At 39.0% G+C, this 19,890-nt stretch overlaps 1 protein-coding gene across 6 annotated transcripts in view; it reads right to left on the bottom strand.

Moving 5' to 3' along the window:
* RAPGEF2 (Rap guanine nucleotide exchange factor 2) overlaps positions 1-19,890 on the bottom strand; it is a 164,672-nt gene that overhangs the window by 103,911 nt on the left and 40,871 nt on the right. For all 6 annotated transcript variants that reach the window (XM_028743032.2, XM_028743030.2, XM_028743028.2 and 3 more), the window contains exon 2: positions 2,366-2,436. In XM_028743032.2, coding sequence (XP_028598865.1) covers positions 2,366-2,436 — 71 coding nt within the window. The remainder of the gene's footprint in view (positions 1-2,365; positions 2,437-19,890) is intronic.

Below are 19,890 nucleotides of genomic sequence, written 5' to 3'. Positions count from 1 at the left end.
CTAGCTCAGGGCACCATGGTACCTGCCCCTGTCATCAGCAGGCAGCAATGTAATTTCAACCTGTGTTAGCAATTAATAATATGATGCTGGAACATGTTTTGACATACAGCAATGCAAGAGCAATTTTTTTAAAAAAAAGGAAAGCAAGGCAGAGAATGCCACTGTTGCACACTCTTTCCAATCTAATCTTCCAAGTTGTTTGTAATAGTAACAGGTACCATGACAGAGATGAGAAACACACAGATTTGTTGCTCAATATTATAATAGTGAAATGCTTTAATGATAGCAGTAAAATGTGTCTGTTCATAAAGTTGACATCTGAGATTTTCACATGTATTTAACAAAGTTTATCTAACGATACTCCTGGAATGTGAATTAACAGATTCTATTCCCACCAGTTCCATCCTCTACAGAGGGCTTAATTGCTAACTTGAAACACTTTACCTATAACCTACATTCAGCCAAACTACTTTCATTAAAAATTTCATTTCAGAAGAGCTGAATTCTCATGATACGTTTATTCCAATTAAATTTAAGACTCTGATTGTGCATTCACAAAAGAAAAGATGTGTGATGAAGAATGAAGGAACTGTTACCAACTTCCATCTGGCTGTAGATTTCTGATATTTCCTTAACTTTCTGACAGAACTTGTCACAGCCAAGTGTAGGCATGTATAGTTCCCAAAGTCATACTTAGTATTTCAGAACACTAATTAGAAGGCTTCAGTTGTCCTTGAGTTCCACAATACAACACTGTGAGCAATTTGAAGCAATTGCATTCACACATACTCTCGCTTTTTCTCTTTCTTCTAACACAGATTGCTCAGAGAGGCAATGTGTGAACCCACATTTGTCCATATGATTAGGAGACAACACTTCGCTAGCTCTAGATGGGGGAGCACTCTCACTGGAGGAGCAGATTTGCAGCTTGAGGGTTTTCCTGGTTACATTTTAGTCCCAGGTAGCTTCAGTGGCACAAAGTATATTTTACCAGCTATAGATAGCTCACCAGCCACAGGCTATCCTGGATAGGAATAGTCTGGCCTTAGCTATCTTTGCTCTGTTAACCTCCCAACTGGGTTCCTGCAATGTGCTGTAAGTTGGGTTGCCTATGAAGATGGTTCTGAAGCCCAAATTGTTTCAGAATACAAGAGCAAGAATTTTAACTGGCACAGCTCTTTCAGATCATATCTCACCCATTTTAAAAGAGTGTCACTCGCTGGCTAATCATTTTCAAGTCCAATGCAAACTACTAATGTTTACATCTAAAACGCTAGGCTGCTTGGAACCCAAATATCTTAAGAAGCACGTGATCCCAATAGTGGGTCCAATGGTTAAGAAGGCAGTTCCTGCACATGCTGTAGAGGGAAGTGAGGGGCAGATGGGGCTTGCCCACCTGGGAAAGAAGTCCATCTAGGAGCAGGAAAACTCTGATCTTAAACCTCTCCTGCTTTGCAGGGTATCTTTGGAAGAAGAAAATACCTTACACAAATTCGGAGTGGATTCCCCAAGACAGTTGGATGGTGCCTTGTGCAACTTCTGCTGCCAAGCTGGTACCAAATGTATTGCTTTGATTTCCTTAGCACCACATCAGTGAGTCTTGTCATCTGGGCAGCCCAGGACCTCCATACACACTGCCCAGGCTTGCACCCCAGGGAGGTCACTTCATTGATGTTAACACAGCGGTTTGACCCCCCCCCCCCCGAGACACATTCCATTATCTTTGAGACAGATGCATGACAACCTGATCTCATATCAACCCACTTTGGTTATAAAACTATCGGCCAATGCCCTTCTCCAAGTGACACCCTGTCAGAAGTAAAAATCATTAGCTATTTTTACTGTAACTTCCTTTTCTTACATATTGAATTTCATATTAAAAGTGTGTCATAAGCTGTTTTGAGTTAAGTTGTAAAGAAAATGGGATCTAACAACTTCAAATAAACCGATTTTTAAAAAATCATTAAACGGCATTCTTAGAAGACACCCAAATAAACTTCATGGCCATCACTTTTCATTGCTCTGCAAACTTCACTAATCAACAGTATGTAAAACTGTGTCAATATAGGAGTTCTATTTGGTTCTCCATTCTCTCTCTCTCTCTCTCTCTCTCTCTCTCTCTCTCTGTGTGTGTGTGTGTGTGTGTGTGTCTGTGTGTGTCTGTGTGTGTGTCTGTGTGTTTTCATGAGACCAGTGGCTGTATATTTAGGTATTCCTTATCTAAAGTTTTTAGTTTTGCTTTAAGTTTCAGTTAATCCACACTGAGAGGAAGTGTATTACTTAACTCCCAAAACAGAATCTTTTCTGTTAAAAAGCAGCACCTTGTGTTAAAAAGAGGATAAAGCACTTTCATTAAACAACTTACCGGAGCTGGTGTTCTCGTAGATTAGACAAAGCTTCCATTCCGTGTAAATAGGAATACACAATCTCCAGATCCTACAAACAGAGAAAACCATCATTAAAATTTTGAGATCAATGCAAATCACTTTAAATACTTACTACAGTATTAAAGTATGCAGAGGGGAGCTATATTTTATATACATAAACACAAACAGCCTCCTAAAACAAATGAGTGCTAATCTATTGGACCATTGGGAGAATTGCTTATTTTTACAAGACTGGGATTTTCTTGAAGGCATCTTTCTTCTCTAAATAGAAGAACATAAACTGGACATAATTTAAATGCCATTTCAAGAAGATCTCTAATGAAATGATTTCATTGCCTATACATCACCTTCTTTCTCCCCTGCCCTAGCACAAATCTTAAAAATATCTTGCAAGCTAGAAAATTATCACCAGCTATTGCTGAAAAACACATCACCAAGCGCACAATCTTAGAAATTCCAAGAACCCATTATTGGCTAGATCAATGGCTATATTAAAATATAAAGCACTTGAATTAAAAGGAAGAAATTCACTAAATTAAAAGTAGATTACCTGACCAAAATAGTTTAAGTAAATCAAAATTAGTGTAACTTGAGCAGTATTGGGGGGGGGGGGGGAATAACATTTAAAAAAAAATTCTTAAAGGTTTGAGGCTGCATCTATTACTGACAAGAATAATAGAAATAAATTAGAGAAATTCCACTGTGCTTTATAGAATTTTAAAACCTGTAAATAAAGAGCAAACCAAGTCACCATGACAAGATATAGAACTGATTCCAACTACATGCTAGACTGGGAATTGTTATCTGAAATACCACGATCAGCTCAACACAGCTTTTTGTATCATTAGTTCTCAAATATTTTCCACCACCAATAACAAATAATTAATGCCTCAAAGCCTTCTGTTCTAGCCATTATAGCATCTTCTTAGCCCCTGTCTCTGATAAATGAAGCTGTTCCGATACCAATCATTCTTAACATATGGGCCAATTGGCTAATTGTAAGGCACTATTCTACTTATGGACCAGAGGCATATAGAAGGTCCTTAAATTGTTGTTCTTGACATTTCTTTTGAAGATTCCATCACTTTAATGTATTGGGAAGTTTTTGATGTTTGACTTTGGCTGTGCTTTTATTATATTGTAAGCTGCCCAGAATGGCTGCGGCAACCCAGCCAGATGGGAGGAGTAAAATATTATTATTAATATTTTGGACTATCCCTTGAAATGTCACAGCAGCACAGGTATACGCTATAGATATTGCATGTACCCACAACAAAAATTAAGACCACCAATATAATAATAATAATAATAGTAATAGTAATAATAATAATAATAATATCAGTTATTTGATATTTTACTCTCATTTTAAATTGGGAGTTACTTTGCCAAAGTGTATAGATTCACAACTCTAAGTAATGCAGTTCACATTTTTAAAAATCTCTACGCTAGATTTTTTAAAACAGGAATGGCATTACTAAGAGTTGTGAATATCAATACACTTTGGAAAAGTGGTCCCAATTATAAGTTAGAGTAGGATATCAAAGGACTATGTGGAAAACCGCTGGAACACTGTCATACTCTAAGTAGAGCATACAGTAACTAGGTAACGGAAACAGTGGGTGTCTCTGCATGCACCATGAAGAAAAATGAATCTCTCAAATGTAAGAATAATAGACTGTGATCATAAAATACAGCTGCTTCATTTATATTTTCACTAATCTATGTATCTTGAAGGGGGAAAGTACTATAGAGAAACTTAGGAAATTTTTTGATCCCCAGCAATATAAAGGATTATTCTGTTTAAAATTCTGTTGGGAGCTGCCCAGAGTGTCTGGGGAAACCCAGCCAGATGGACAGGGTATAAATAATAAATTTTTTATTATTATTATTATTATTATTATTATTATTATTATTATTATTATTATTTCCATAGCAATGAATAATGCAAAAGGAGCTGGGTGAAGAGAAGTCTGTGCATGCCACTCTAATGGTCAATTGTGTCATCTGGCAACAATAAAACCAGACCCCAACACACACACACCTGTATCTTTATTTTATGTTAAGAAATTTATATTCCACTTGATTCTTTAATTTAAAAAACCTCAAAGCAATTTTTAAAAAGACTAAAGTAGTAAAATCATTTTAAAAACAGTTTAAAATGTTAATTAAACATTCTACATATCTGGCTAAACAAACATCTTTTTAGGAGGAACCAAAAAGCAAAAGGAAGTATGCCTGATGTCAATAAGCAGGGAGTTCCCAAATTATGGCTGCTGCCAGACTGATTTCTTACACAGGAAAGATTGTGCAGGCTTTCCTTAATTAACCAGGAGGGCAAGAGGAAAGTAATCTACATCCTACGTCTGTTTTAAATAAATAGAGCTAGAGATGAAAAAGAAAAGTACACTCACAGACACACAGATCTTATGAAAACAGATCGAAACTGTGCAAACATTTTTCAAGCTGCTGCATAATCTGAGCTCCTGTCATCTGTTGTTAGGCAATCTATTCCACAAACAGTTGCTTTGAAGGTAGTGTGAAATCCTGTAAAGCTCTTCCACAAAGCGCTAAGAAGGAGCTTCTATTAGGAAACAGCACCCCCCAACCGCCCCTGCCATTCACAGATAATGGAAAAATAAGTATTTTGTGAACTTCTGGGTGGGGGGTATCGACCACCTCAAACTCTTCTTCAATCAGGAAGCAACACTCAGAATAATTTTGGAGCGGGATGAAGTACAGTCATACCTCATGTTACGTTTGCTTCATGTTACGTTCTTTCAGGTTACGTCCCGCAGCGACTCGGAAGTACCAGAAAGGGTTACTTTCGGGTTTCACTGCTCACACATGCGCAGAAGCGCAAAATGATGTCACGCACATGCGCAGTGCCGAATCGCAACCCGCACGTGTGCAGCCGCGCTGCTGCGGGTTGCACTCTTTTCATGTTGCAAACGAGTCGCTGGAATGGATCCCGTTTGCAACCAGAGGTACCACCATACAAAGAGATGTTTTAGTTTTGCTTCTGCTGCCTGTTTTATTTAATAAAATTAATACAGTGGTACCTCCAGTTATGAACTTAATTCATTTCGGAGGTCCATTCTTAACCCGAAACCGTTCTTAACATGAGGCATGTTTTCGCTAATGGGGCCTCCCACTGCCGCCGCCGCCACCGCACGACTTCTGCTCACATCCCGGGACAAAGTTCACAACCAGGAGCATCTACTTCCGGGTTAGCGGAGCTCATTACCCGAAGCGTTCGTAAGGAGGATGGTACGTAACCCAAGGTTCCACTGTATACACCTGGCTGTACATGGTTTTATTTGTGATGGTTATAAATTTTATGAGTTTATTTTGATTTAATTTTTTTATTGCTAATTGCAGTTTTAATGTTTGTTGAAGGTGAGGTCAGCATGGTGCCCTCCACATATTGCTAGACTACAATGCCATCACCCTTGACCAGGGGTCAGCAAACTTTTTCAGCTGGGGGCCAGTCCACTGTCCCTCAGACCTTGTGGGGGGCCAGACTATATGGGGGGGGGGAATGATGCAAGAGCACCATGAGCCCCGGTGGCTGCTTATCTGTGTCTTGTGAGCGGCAGGGGCTGGCGGCAGCAGTGGTGGTGGAGGGACGATGAGTGACGCGCAAAAGGGCTCCAGAGAGGGGCTGCGTAAAATGGCAGCCACTCGAGCACTGCTGCTGCTGGTACCAACAAAGCCCAGACCCCTCCTCCTCTAGGCAGGGCAGGGAGAAGACGGGAAGAGGGAGGGAGGAGGCACTGGCGCCGCCCTGTGAAGGAGAGGGTGGGAAAGGGACAGAACGTGTGCGCTGGCGATCCACGTGGCGATTCCCGGACCGTCTGTGGGCCAGACCCAGACCCAAACTAAGGCCCACGGGCCTGATCCGACCCATGGGCCTTAGTTTGCCAGCCCATGCCCTTGACCTTAAAGACTGAAACTGATGGGAGTTGTAGTTCAGCAATAGCTGGAAGGCACCAAGTTGGCTAACCTCTGGTTTATCATATACTGCCTTGGAACCTTTGAATGAAAGGCAGACTACAAATACCTCCAGAAGGAAGGATAGTGTGGCTGTAAATTCAGATCACAGCCACACTAACCCTAGTGCAGGACTGTATGTACCTCTGTACTGTGTGCTTTTAACTATGTCTACAGATGAAGACAACTACAGGCAGAAACAGGAATATGCTTTTCTACTGGGCTGGAGACTTCTAACAGGGAAGCAAGTAATTCCATTCCAGCTTGCAGATAGGAAATGTTCATGTGAAAAAATTTGCAGAGGCAAAACACCACTGAATCATGCAATGCACTGAAATAAATGGCACAGCCAGCTACTGGACTTTGATAGACACATTCATTGCAAAAAAAGGAAGTAACTGCTCTGCGTATACCGATATATCAATAATGCAGTTAATATCTATTACCCATTGGCTGCAGATATTACCACTTATATAGTACTGGGAGTCACCACAGAAAGTTTAGATCAAAATTGCTAAGACTCATCAATTATATTTGTGCTGCTTGGCCATGCACATGAAATCTTAAAATCTAAGTCCTCTTGGAAGGTACTATGAATCAACCCAATGAAATATTTTACTTTACAGAGAAAAGCAGATGAAGGTTCTATCACTGCTTGTGTATATCTTCCTTGGGAAACTTTCTAATGTACTATTTCTTGGAAGAATACTACTATATGACCTCTTCTTTTCTACATATAGCAGATTTATGGTGCATAAAGAAACAGGACAATTAATTCTAATTGTCCTGAGATGCAAAAGGAGAATAAACACTGGTTATTACAATGTAAAACAGAAGGAAGTAAAAATGACTTGGATTTTCATAATAGATTTTAACAGAGGTGGGGAAGTATGGTCCTCCAGATGTTGTTAGACTTCAGCTCCCATCTTCCCTGACCATTGGCAATATTGGCTGCAGTCTATAGAAGTTATTCTTATTTTATAGTATTAATAAACTAATTCTTGCCAGGTTTTTGTTTTGTTTTGTTTTGTTTTGACATTTTTAAAAAGGAAAAAAATGTATACTTTAGGATCATCATTATATTCCTTATGCACACAGATGCTCACTAATTGTTTTCCAAAGTGAAAATATTCAAGTGAAAAACTGATTTCTGAGCAGTACTGCTAGGTTCCAATAAGTAGCATGTGCATTCAGTCACATGACTTTTTGGCATCCTTGCCACTCAATGAAGATCCAGAGTCCATGTTTTACAGCCACAACATTCTTTTAGATATAGAATACCAATATACAGCCAATATTCCTGACAGAAATTTAAAAGTTTCAAATTTCCACTAGATGGCAGTCTGGACCAACTTTGGTCTTTGAAAGGTTAATTTAAAAAACCCAAATTCAATTCCAATAATTAAAGATATTCTGTTAATAAACTGGACATAAAATTATGTTTTTAGGTGCTTCACCTGACACAGTTTCTGTCATTGTCAGTCGAGCTGCACAGTACATAATTTTTATTCTTTTGAAATATACATAATAGTCTTTAAAAGCTTTGGCTCTGAATAGAATGAATCATTTTGAAATGTAATTATATTACATTTTACTTTACTATAATTCTCTTCTGCTTAAATGTTTTATTGAATGTATTATGAGTTTATGTTGGAAAGTTATTATAAAATGAATTATTGATTGTGCCCCCCCCCCGCCCGACAGGGACACATTTTGCACAATTTAAAGCTCCTGCTATATCCACTGCTTAATATTTAATCATTGTTAAATGAATTATGACTGAATTTGTTTGCAATGCTGATGCTACAACAGTTATAGACTGTGTGTTTCATGAATGAAAGAAACCGCACTTGAAATAGCAAATACAGAAAACTTAAACAAAGTTTAAAATTTACACAATTTACACAAAGTTGAATGTGGCATTCAACTTATTATTGTTATTTAACTTGCAAGCCAACATGCACACAAATATTTTTGTGGAAAGCTGGCAAACAAATTTCATTAGCTTATTTCCTTCAACCAACAGTTGTTATTCATGTAAACTATGTCAACAGAAAAACAGGATAAAATACATGTTGCATTTGTTTCCTCACAATATAGAATTCTTGACTTTAATGACAACAACTTTTATTTACACACACACACACACACACACACACACCTCATTTGAACATCCTATAAAAACAACTTGCTGAACAAGTCATTGAAAGCAAGTCACACTTTACTACAAGCTCTCTGTCCGCCCCCTCCCCCACCTTAAAAACACAAACAAATCTAGAAAGGGGATAACCCACTAAGAATAGCATTTAACTGAATGAAAGCAGGTTTTAATTGGCAGATACAAATAGGTAGTCGGCACTGAAACAAATATTTCATGGGCTGACTCGGTATGCTTGCTGTCAATTAACCAGAGTTAGATCAGAAAGAAAAATGGGTTCAAACCAAATACACCTGGCCAACTTCTCAGTTTAGAGAATAATGAAGGATAGTTACTGGATAGATGGGCATGCCATCTTTGCAAATTAAATGAACTCCTGCTGTTAAATATAGAAATTACTTAAGCTTGGGTGAAAACAATCTGATTTTGCCCTTTGAGGACAAAGCAAACATGGGAGGTAAATTCTTCTGAGGCACAACAATTTGCCTGAGTCTACACTGAATTTCATGGCTGACTTTACTGACTAGTGCACATTAATTTTGTCCAGCTTTGCTTATATAAAAAAGCAAGCATGTTTCTCTTTGCTTCTATTTTGGGCTTCACAAGGAATCTATGCATTTCAGTTATTACTAGGTACATCAATAACTGCATTAAATATTTCTTTAATGGAGGATCAGCTATGGTTGTTTCTTTTCCCCAGCAGCCATTGGTGAAACCTGAAATTAAAGAGGCTGATCTAATTAAGTCTGCACAACAGGGCCATCTTACAACTAATGCAAATTGTTGACTTCCTGGCTTCAACGTTCCACACACCCTTTTTTGTTTAAAATTCAGCCTGAAGACAATTTGTTTGAATTTTAGGTAGAACTTGTGTTAGCCAGATTACTTTATACTTAGCCATCAGAATCCAAAACCTGACGACATTTGCAAACCAAAAATATTTTCTGACTATCAGAAAAAGTGCTTACAGTCTGCAGTAGAGAAGTAAAATATAATGGCACTATTGTGCACCATCTCCTATAACTAGCTACTTGTCCTTCAAGACCTGGATACTATTGCCCTCCCTTCACAGTGTAATAGCTCCATCTATAAGCTCATGAACTAGTGTATATAAAGAGGCTTCCAATTATGATAAGTAGTAATAAGAGCTATGATTCTGGAGATGAGTGGCAAGGATTGTATGCATTAGACACCCAAATGCATATCTGATTTACAGTACTTGGAAAATTAATAGCAGCAACATGCGGGTTTCTTTAAGCACAGAATGAAAAAAAACGCTTTGGAATTAAATATACTTTGTTTCATTGCCATTCTTCTTGAATCAAGTCATAATTTTATCAAAACGTGACATTTTATTTAACTTTGGCATCAACTGTGAAACAACATATGCAGCTGATCTATTTGAAATATCCGTGTTAGAAGATGGCAGGGATGTTTTTTGTAAGCTATATAAAATCCCAACCATAAAATGAGCAAACGTGCCAAGTTAACACAACTTCCAGGTTACTGGAGTAGCATTTATTAAGAAATGAATCTGCTTTGGACTGCAATCCTATACATGCCTACTTGAAAGTAAACACTGATGACAATGTAAACATACATTGGCTTACACTGTTAAAGTAAGGTAAGGCACAGCCATTACAAAGTTGTTGTTTTTTAAAGGGAACATTGTTTTTTATTGACTTACAGTGTAATCCTATTTATATCTACTTATAAGAAAGTTAATTGGGCTTACTGCCAGGTAAAGATTGCAGTCTTTATAAGTTAAGATTTTACTTATACAGTGGTACCTCAGGTTACATATGCTTCAGGTTACATACGCTTCAGGTTACAGACTCCACTAACCCAGAAATAGTGCTTCAGGTTAAGAACTTTGCTTCAGGATGAGAACAGAAATCGTGCTCCAGCGGCGCGGCAGCAGCGGGAGGCCACATTACCTAAAGTGGTGCTTCAGGTTAAGAACAGACCTCCAAAACTAATTGAGTACTTAACCTGAGGTACCACTGTACATGGTAGCATTAACTACATCTGAATATCAACCTTGTCTCCTTTTCAAACTCAAGAACTGTTCTTACAGTACCCTTTGGTGTTGTTATCAGTGAAGACCCTCTTACACATATGTTTCAGTGACTACTACAGGCAAAAGAACTGTTAAATTGTTGTGGGATGGGAATATTTTAAGCTATCAGTTAGCAGTGGGTAGCTTTAGAAAGTGCATTTTTTCAAGTCAAGTGCAAAGATCCTGTAGCACCTGTCAGTTTATGCTTTTTAAAAGATGCTCAAAGGAACTCTTAATTCTTTAACTAGCAATTATTGCTCTAAGGTAGCTTGCGTCTTTGAAGTTGGTTTCCAGGGTTGGGGGAGTACTTGCGGGTTGTTGACACAGACACACACACTACCCATGCACCCATTCACAAAGAGCACATTCACAAAATCTCCACTTCTTGCACATACATCTATTCATGTAAGCTTGTACCCCATTAATTCACTATCTGTCCATCTGTCCGTCCATCCCCTCTCTCTCCTAATACCAAGACAACCTGCAGCACACAAAATCAACCCTTCCAAACCGTGAAGTGTACAATCATTCTTGAAAAAGTGTGGACTCTGCTTGAGATCAGCACTCAAGCTGCAGAACCACAGTCCAGATAAGGCACACTTCACGAGATACAGTTCTACATCAACAGTCCAACAACAGTGGCTGGAAACACAACACCAAGGACATCAGGGGCAAGACAACATTCATTAATGTTTGCATTCCTCCATTTTAATGTATCTTAGGTTTCTTAGCACTTCATAACTTTAAGAAATTGAGCAAATACAAACACATATGGGGGTTGGATCCAGACATGCCTTTTAAAAAATAGACTTCCTTCCTTCCTTTCACAGAAAGGGGTCTGTCTGATTCAGTGGATTTTCCCATTAGAGGAAGATGGAGAATTATTATTATTATTATTATTATTATTATTATTATTATTATTATTATTATCAATTTCTCCTTCTGCTGCAGCACCATAGTCAGCTCCCACACTGTTCCAGAGTGCTGCCTAAGCCTTCATAGCAGCTTTTCAGGGAAAATAAAGGCTACAGGGTGAAGAACAAATTGGCAAAAACAGTCTACCCTCCACCCTTCCTCAGCTCCACAATCAGGAGCATCCCATGATAAGTGGCATAGCGTGTGTTGCCAGCACCCAGGTCCACACAGAGGGAGAAAAACGGATGGAGTACACATGTGCATTCAACGGCTTCCCCATCACCCAGGATATCACAACCACAGAAATAAGAAAAGAGTCATTCCATTGTTTGGAGAAGTCAATTTCTTGTCTGCATGGAGAAGCCATATTTCGATGGAAGTGCACAGCTGTATTGAGGCAGCACCATGTATTAAAATTTTGCTCCCCCTAATAATTTTGCATCTGAGGCAACTGCCACTGTGCCCCCCCCCCACACACACACACTATGCCACTGCCCATGAATAGAACTCTAATCATGCTAAACCTGAATGCAACACAACAAGAATACAACTACATCAGAAACACTATTGCCCTTGAAAATGGTCCGGAAGTTGCAATTCATGCAAACTCTGGAGGCCAGGGTGCTGGGAGACACTCACATGTAACACCCATTTTAAAACAACTACACTGGTTGCCTGTTGCCTTTGGGGCCAGATTATGGTACTTTTGCTGACATTCAAAGCCTTAGATAACCTAGGCCTCAAATATATGAAAGAACATATCGTCCCACATTAGCCTGGTTGTGTTTTGAGATCTGCAGGAGAACCTCTGCTAGTGATCCTCATGCCCAATGAAATATTTGAAGGAGGGACCCATAGAAGGGCTCTCCCTTGTAGTGCCCCATGCCTTTGGAATGACCTCAGCTCTGAGACATGTTTCATTATTAGGTGAAGATACACCAGTTTGCTCAGGCTTTGAGGGAAGGATGAGGTACATTAGATTTGGCCTTTTTTTCTGCTGCTTTAATCTATATGGAATTCATGTATAGAGAGAGGGTGGTGTTAAGTATTGTTTACTTTTGTGTGTTTCCACCCTGGGACCTTTATGTAAAGGGCAAACTAGAAACATGGTAAATAAATAGCCTGCATGTTTATCCTGTATCATTAAATCAGATAATTTGTCATTAAAGGATGTTTCCAGTAAACCAGTGTGTTGCTCATTATGATAGATATATAGATGCAAGTCTTTCTCAAATGCATTTTTAATTGTTTCTTTTATTAAAAATCATTTTATTGAGTATACAGGATAATCTACTCAAGTGAAACAGTACAAAGACTTAATGATCCACCCACACATGGAGGTTTTTATATACTTGAGGTTCAAATCAACACAATTTATGCAACATATGCTGCTGCTGAATCTTTTAACAGAATAACAGTGATGAAAATAAGACATCCATGATTATAATGATGCCACAAGAAGAAGATAAATGTGAAAGAGGCTAGATGGAAAATTAGAGCCTGTCACCTCTTTCAGTCAGAAAAAAGTGAACAGAAAATTATAGGGTGCCCTATTCTCCTTTCTTGCACACTTCAGAGACATTGTCAGAAGTCATACAATTAAAGGACGTTGAAGATCTGGAGTAAGACATCTATTCTCAAATCAGGTTATGCTTTAACTGCAAACAGTGCTTTTTGTACCACAAAATGTATCTCAGAAACTGATGGATATATTTGTACCAGATTTTATACCACTCTTCATACAGAGCACCATAATGCTTCAAACTTGAGAGACCAAGGAAGATTGAACACTATGTATTATGCATTGTTTTGCCTTAATCTACTCTCCCACCCACTCAGTCAGTCACACAACTGCCAACCATCATTATCTCAGACTTGTGCACATTTAACTTCAGTCAGTTTACCCAGAGCTTGGCTCCCACCAGTTTAGGTAACAGATAGGTAAGACACAAAGACGTGGGTCATATTAGAGCAGGCATAGGTAAACTCAGCCCTCCAGATGTTTTGGGACTACAACTCCCATGATCCCTAGCTAATGAGACCAGTGGTCAGGAATGATGGGAACTGTAGTCCCAAAACATCTGGAGGGCCGAGTTTGCCTATGCCTGTATTAGAGCATAAATATAGTCCAACGTATAAACTTTTTGATCCTATTAACTACCATTAACACTTGACAGACATGTTCAGCAAAATTGTGATTTTCTAAAACTTTGAAAAATTGTGAGGTACTTTCAGAGGCAAAAGGGCAAGTAATAAAACCAAGCAAAACATAAAATATAAACATTGCAAAAGGAATCTCATGAAAAAGCTAGATATAGCTGTCAAAATTGAAGAAGAAGAGGAGGAGGAGTTGTTAAAATATTACAACTGCAAGATGGTTGCTGCCTATATTAATTGAAAATGCACATACAGAGACATATATCTGGGGTGGAATAAGTAAAGCTATTCTATAGATAGTATGTGTGTTTATTTTCTGCAATTTGTTTTATACTTGATACCCAAACAACAGGGATCAAAGCTTGCAGCAGAAACAACTACTGTAGAGAAATCAAAGCATTTAACAGAAAGACAGACAGTGCTGGTAATTCAATACAGCAACAACTCTGAGCAGCTTCCAACACATATAATAAAGACAATGAACACTCAATGTCCCATGTTGTTAATTTGGGAGTTCCATTAATGTTACTACTTAACTAGCCAATTCCTAACCAATTGGATAATCAGCATTCAAGTTTGCACATTAGTGACCTAGTGAGACAGGGAGTAAAGCAGAACTGGTCATGATGAAGATCACACACTCAGAGTTGTAACTAAAATGAATCAATTAGTTTGTTTAAGCCATATTACCATTTTTATATAGAAGATAGATGTAGCACCCAAGTAACTCATTCTGTCAGTGAAATGATTTCCATTTCTGCAATAGAATGTCCCTCCTCTCCTGGTCATCCCACCGCCCAAACAAGTCTCTAAATCTGTTCTGGCCTCTTCTGCTATTTCTTTGCACATGCCCACCTCCATTTTGCCTGATTCTTTAGTTTGACTGAAATAAAAAGGGGCAAAGTGGTAGATGAGCAGTGCCGATGTGTTCATGTATTAAAGGATGGGGAATACTGAACTGTTATGTTTTGAGCAATGGCATCATCAGTATGGAGGGAAGACTTCAGGATGCTTCAGTGGTACCGTGGACAGCTCCAGGCAGGGCTGAAATGGGCAATTGCCAGGAGCAGGGCTCAGGTGTTGTTTCAGCAGTCACCCCCCAGAATATCCCTTAAATAGGAGCCTCAGCTCTATCTCAGTAGCTGAATCGGCCTTCCATGGAGGAGCCATTTCATTTAAAACCCGCCCCACCCCAGCCTGCTTTAGTAGTCACTGATTCTAACAGAATGAGGAAAACTGTGTTTTCTCTAGGCTGTAGTTTGAGCAGAGCAATTCTACTTCAGGTCAGAGAGGTACTGGCATAATGGACTTCTCTTACACAAGCTCTTCAAGTACAATATATACAACTGCGTGACCCTGAGAGCAACTGACTATCCTCCAAATCCCTCACCTCACTCCCTAAAGGATAGTTAGATCCCACGAGCAGGAAAAGAGACACATGTGTGCATGTACACACATGTGTTTCAGATGAATGTTTGCAAATGAAAAGATGGGGGTGTAAATAAGAGAAAGTGACTGATGGAGCGATTTGGAAAATTGTGTGCCTTCTGAAATGCTCTGCTGGACAGAAAACTGTTCAAGCAGAAGTGTGCCTTTGTGTTTTGGACTTCAGACCCAACTGTGATACTTTATTTGGGGGGCATCTTCTGTCTTACCAGCTTGCCTTCTTCAAAGTAGGTTTTCAGTTGGCAGCAGAAAATTGTGGAAATGTGCAGTTTTGTTTTCTGGGACTAGTTTCTTACTTTTATTTATGTCTAGCCGCCATCACCCTGGTCACCATGCTGTAATGATGCCCATAATTGGTTTTTCAATTTCCAAATTTGCCCATAAGGCCAAAAAAAGTTGGATACCCTTATATAACTCACTCCTGGTTTGCAAACCCTCAGAACAAAACTTCAGGTTAAAAGTTCAAATTTCCCTTCTCTGATATAATGGGTTCATAAAGTTGCCATAGCTTGTACTATACCACATAACTTCGATTGTCTACAAGTGCAGAGTTTATGATAATGCAAACATACATACATTTGTATGCAAAGAAATCCATAGTGAACTAAAAGTGGCTTCTCAGCAAACATGCATTCGATGGTGGTGGTGCAAGCTGGTTTGAGATATATATTTTTAAAATAATTTCATGTTCAATTGAAAATGTTAAAAGAAATAACCTTTGTAATTCATTATAAAACAAGTTGCCTACTGCTATTATAAAAAAATGGAGTTTCCCCCAAAGTAGCTCACAAGTAATCAATAGGTCATAACCGTTTTTCCAGTGGTCTGCTTTCAGATAAACCAGTGTTCCACAGAGGGCAGGAAATGCAAAAATCAATATGCATTTAATGGCTAACAGGGACTTGCTTTTTATACACTATACATGTTGAGAAGTCCCACTATTAAACACCAGTATTCTTTGTGTACCTGCAAAATAACTAACAGTTACATCATTATTACTGTGGCTTGCTACATTAAAAAAAAAAAAAACACCTGCCAGGGAAGCTGATAAAAATATACCATCTGTAATGCATCTAGCTTGTTGTTGCTGATTCCATGTCTAACCTCTGAATCCTGAGTAAAACAATAATCCTTTCAGCACCGAACAAGCACCAAGTTGCCCTAATTATTAACCAATCCCACAATGAGCTCAAATAGGAGAGCATATTTCATGAAATCACAAGACCCCAAGGATTAATCTATTTAACACAGGACCTCTGAAACAAACAACCTCAAGACAAAGATTGCTATAAGCAGATTTTATACCAGATAAGAGATATGAAGAAAGATTAGAAAGAATCAATAAACCACAGCCATTTTTCTTCTTGTCAGCAAACTTTGAGGAACAAATCTTTGCTAGTGCTCTCTGTAATTCAGTGTCTAGTTAATGAAGCATAGCTCCTTGGATGGTTAAAATATAAATAATAAAAAGGCAAACTCAAAGGCTAGCTGCAGGTATGCTGGAAGTACAGCTTCAGATTGTGCTAAAGCCCGGGCAATGGAAGAACGTTACAGATTTACCAGCAGTAGTCCACAGACCAACAAAACAACACCAGCATCCTCAAACTTGCACAAACCTATGAATAAGGCAAACACAAAACATTTCGCAACCCCTGATTTTCATAACAACTAACATAGCAAGGGCCCCAAAATTCAGCTTGTATCGGTTTCTCAGCCACTTTGTGCTATCTTTGTCCATTTAAATCTTTGGTTTGGGTTCTGAGACTCTCTGTACAAAACAAAGCTCTTCATTCCCCATTCTATGGGGAATCTGTAAATGGATACAACTTTTTATTTCTATTTGGCAGAAGCAGATGAAATATTCAGGCACAGAAGCCCCTTCAGAGTGGATAAAGTCTGATAAATTGCAGGTCCAGGAGCTTTTCTGTAGTAAGCAGAAGGTATTCACTTTTCTCCATAATCCATATTAGGGCAATACTTATGAAACCAAGCAAAATACAAAATTCATATTAGTTTCCAATATTTAAGTGCCTTTGTCTCTTTCTCTTTGAAGTAATTAAGGGATGACTAAGTGGAGTATATTTTGCCCATACATCTTTTTAACAATAGCATCTTCACACTGGCCATTTGCAATGTTTGTGTTGGAAAAGAATGTCATCCAATAGGCCTTAAAAGGGGAAGCTGCCCTTGATACTGCCAGTGGACTGCTGAAAAGCTCCAGAGGATTTCTTTTTCCCCCAAGCAGAGCAGCAGATGAAATAAAGGTTTAACTTTTAACTCTGCCCTTCTGCTTTAACAAAAAATAACAACCCAGAACTCTGTTGTGCTCCACAGGTGGTATTTAAACAGCTTAACTTCTTGCAAAGTTCATGAACCTAGAGCAGAGAAACAAAGAGGTACAGAAAAAAGAGATATAGCATACAGAAAAAAGGAGGTGGGTGACAGTGACAAAGTGGCAGAAGGCTTTGTAAAGGCCCTGATCCAACTTGAGGTGCTTTGCTGACGTCATGGTTTTACTCAGTCAGCGGTAAAACCACCAAAATACGCCTCATTAATCAGTTCCAGCACCACATGGTCACACAAATGCCCTAAGTATTTACCAAGACAATCCTAGTCAAAACAATTATTTAGGCCAGTTTTACTAGAAAGATGCCTGGCACCCTGTCAATTTTCTTATGCAAGATTTATGTGCCTTCTTTAAGCTTTCACAACTTCTGTCAGCAACTGATTTCTTCTGATTTACTTAAAGTTACAAAGGCCATTAAATTTTCCAATGACACACATGATATTCTTATCTAGTTAATGATGTCTAGACAAGCAAGGATGAACAAAATAACTAGATGCTTCATTTAAGGTCATTGCACATGACATCTGTCCTCAATGCAAGATTAATCATATAGGAACACATATGTGCATATTCATATATAATAATTATATATGTTTAAGATATTATAATTATACATGTAAAGTCACTGTGTAGCAGCTTCAAAACACACATAGATTTATTGAAATTTGCTCTCATAATGAGGTACACATGATTTTGTGCATGATCCTCCTATTTATTTGGATGTTTAATATCCAACTCTCAAGAGCTGTTGGCATCCATCTGCCTCAAGAGACAATGGAGTACAACTCCGGAGGTAAAGTCAAATTGCTGTGTTAGCAGCAGCGGTCCTGGGCTGCAGTCAGCAAAACCTCACTTGCTGATGTGGTCCAAAGGAAAGCAGAACAATATGTTTGACACCAGCTTGGCTGCAGGAAGTGCTGGAAGGAGGTGTCTAATGTGCCATCCAACCATGTTAGGGACTCCACTCCAGATATGCATAGGGTTTATTGCATGGGTAGTCAAACTAAGGCCCAGGGGCCAAATCTGGCCCAATTGCCTTCTAAATCCGGCCCGTGGACAGAACAGAAATCAGTGTGTTTTTACATGAGTAGAATGTGTGTTTTTATTTAAAACGCATCTCTGGGTTATCCATGGGGTATAGGAATTCATTCATTATTTTTTTTCAAAATATAGTCTGGCTCCCCACAAGGTCTGAGGGACAGTGAACTGGCACCCTGCTGAAAAAGTTTGCTGGCCCCTGGTTTACTGCTTAGCCTTTTCTTCTCCTGAAGATGTCTCACAAGGCAGTCAGAGATTTTCCCTCAGGGTTTACTCCTGGAGCCTTTCTCATGAATGAGCATAGTCACAAGCCAGCAGACATTTAGGATCAGAGTCTTCATTTTCCTAGATGGGCTACCTTCCCAGGTTGACAAGCCCCACCTGCCCCTCACTTCCCTCTACACCACATGCAGAAACATGCCTTCTGGACCGTTGGACCCACTATTGGTCTGACCCACTCAAACTGCTGGAGCCGTCTTCACATGCAGGGGAAGTCCCTAACACACTGAGGATTTGAGACCTATTAGCTGGCCTCACCTGGTTTAGCAGTCAGTCAAAGCTGTTCCAGGGTGTGGCTGTTGTCACATGCCAAGAGCTTCTAGGAGCCACAGTTGAGAGCTGAGTGCTGGTTCGAAACCAAATTTGGGCAAGCTACCACAGTAGGAGCATGACAGGTCCCTCACCAGAGGTTCTACCCCTCTCCCAACTCCCCCATACAAGCCACTCTCAGAGTGTATTTCTAAATCAATCATTCAGTGTGTGCCTTCTGTGCCAACTTTTTAATACCTTTTGAAAACTTTTCTATTCTACAAGGTCTATGCAGGCAATTAAAAGTACATCTGCCACAATGGTCTATTTATGTTTGTTTTAAATTTTCTTTTGCTTTTAAATCTATCCCTATAGTGTGTTGCTTACATTTCGCAATACTGAATTTTGCACATTTTTAGCAACACTTAAGTTTCCAAAAATTTCAGCTTGTATTAATCTAGTTCTATGTGCATTCTGTTCTATCAGCACACAGGAATGCATAGATTGTATCCATGCACAGATCAGTGTATCTTTCAACACTTAGAACTACATCAAAATTGTATTTAGACACACAAAAGTTGGCTGAGACTATATTTGCCCTGGGAAATCTCATAGTTATCCCAAGGTAAAGCTCCTAAGGTAATATGAATTTACACACTGAAATAACCCACAGATTTCCCATTCTCTACTCCCACTGGTGAGAAGAAGGAAGGTGGAGATTGAGAGACCAAAAGATCTGCTAAATTCTCTCCTGGCAAAATAAAATCTTACCAGGCCCTCAATGAAGTCTCAATTCAGCCAAGCTTAAAATTTAAAAATCAATCAGAACATACATTCCATCCTCTTCAGCCCAGGTAATATAAAA

Source organism: Podarcis muralis, chromosome 9, assembly GCF_964188315.1.
Source record: "Podarcis muralis chromosome 9, rPodMur119.hap1.1, whole genome shotgun sequence".
In the NCBI taxonomy this organism is placed as follows: Eukaryota; Metazoa; Chordata; class Lepidosauria; order Squamata; family Lacertidae; genus Podarcis; species Podarcis muralis.
The sequence above is the reverse complement of the archived record's forward strand: the minus strand, read 5'-3'. Positions and strand labels throughout refer to the sequence as shown.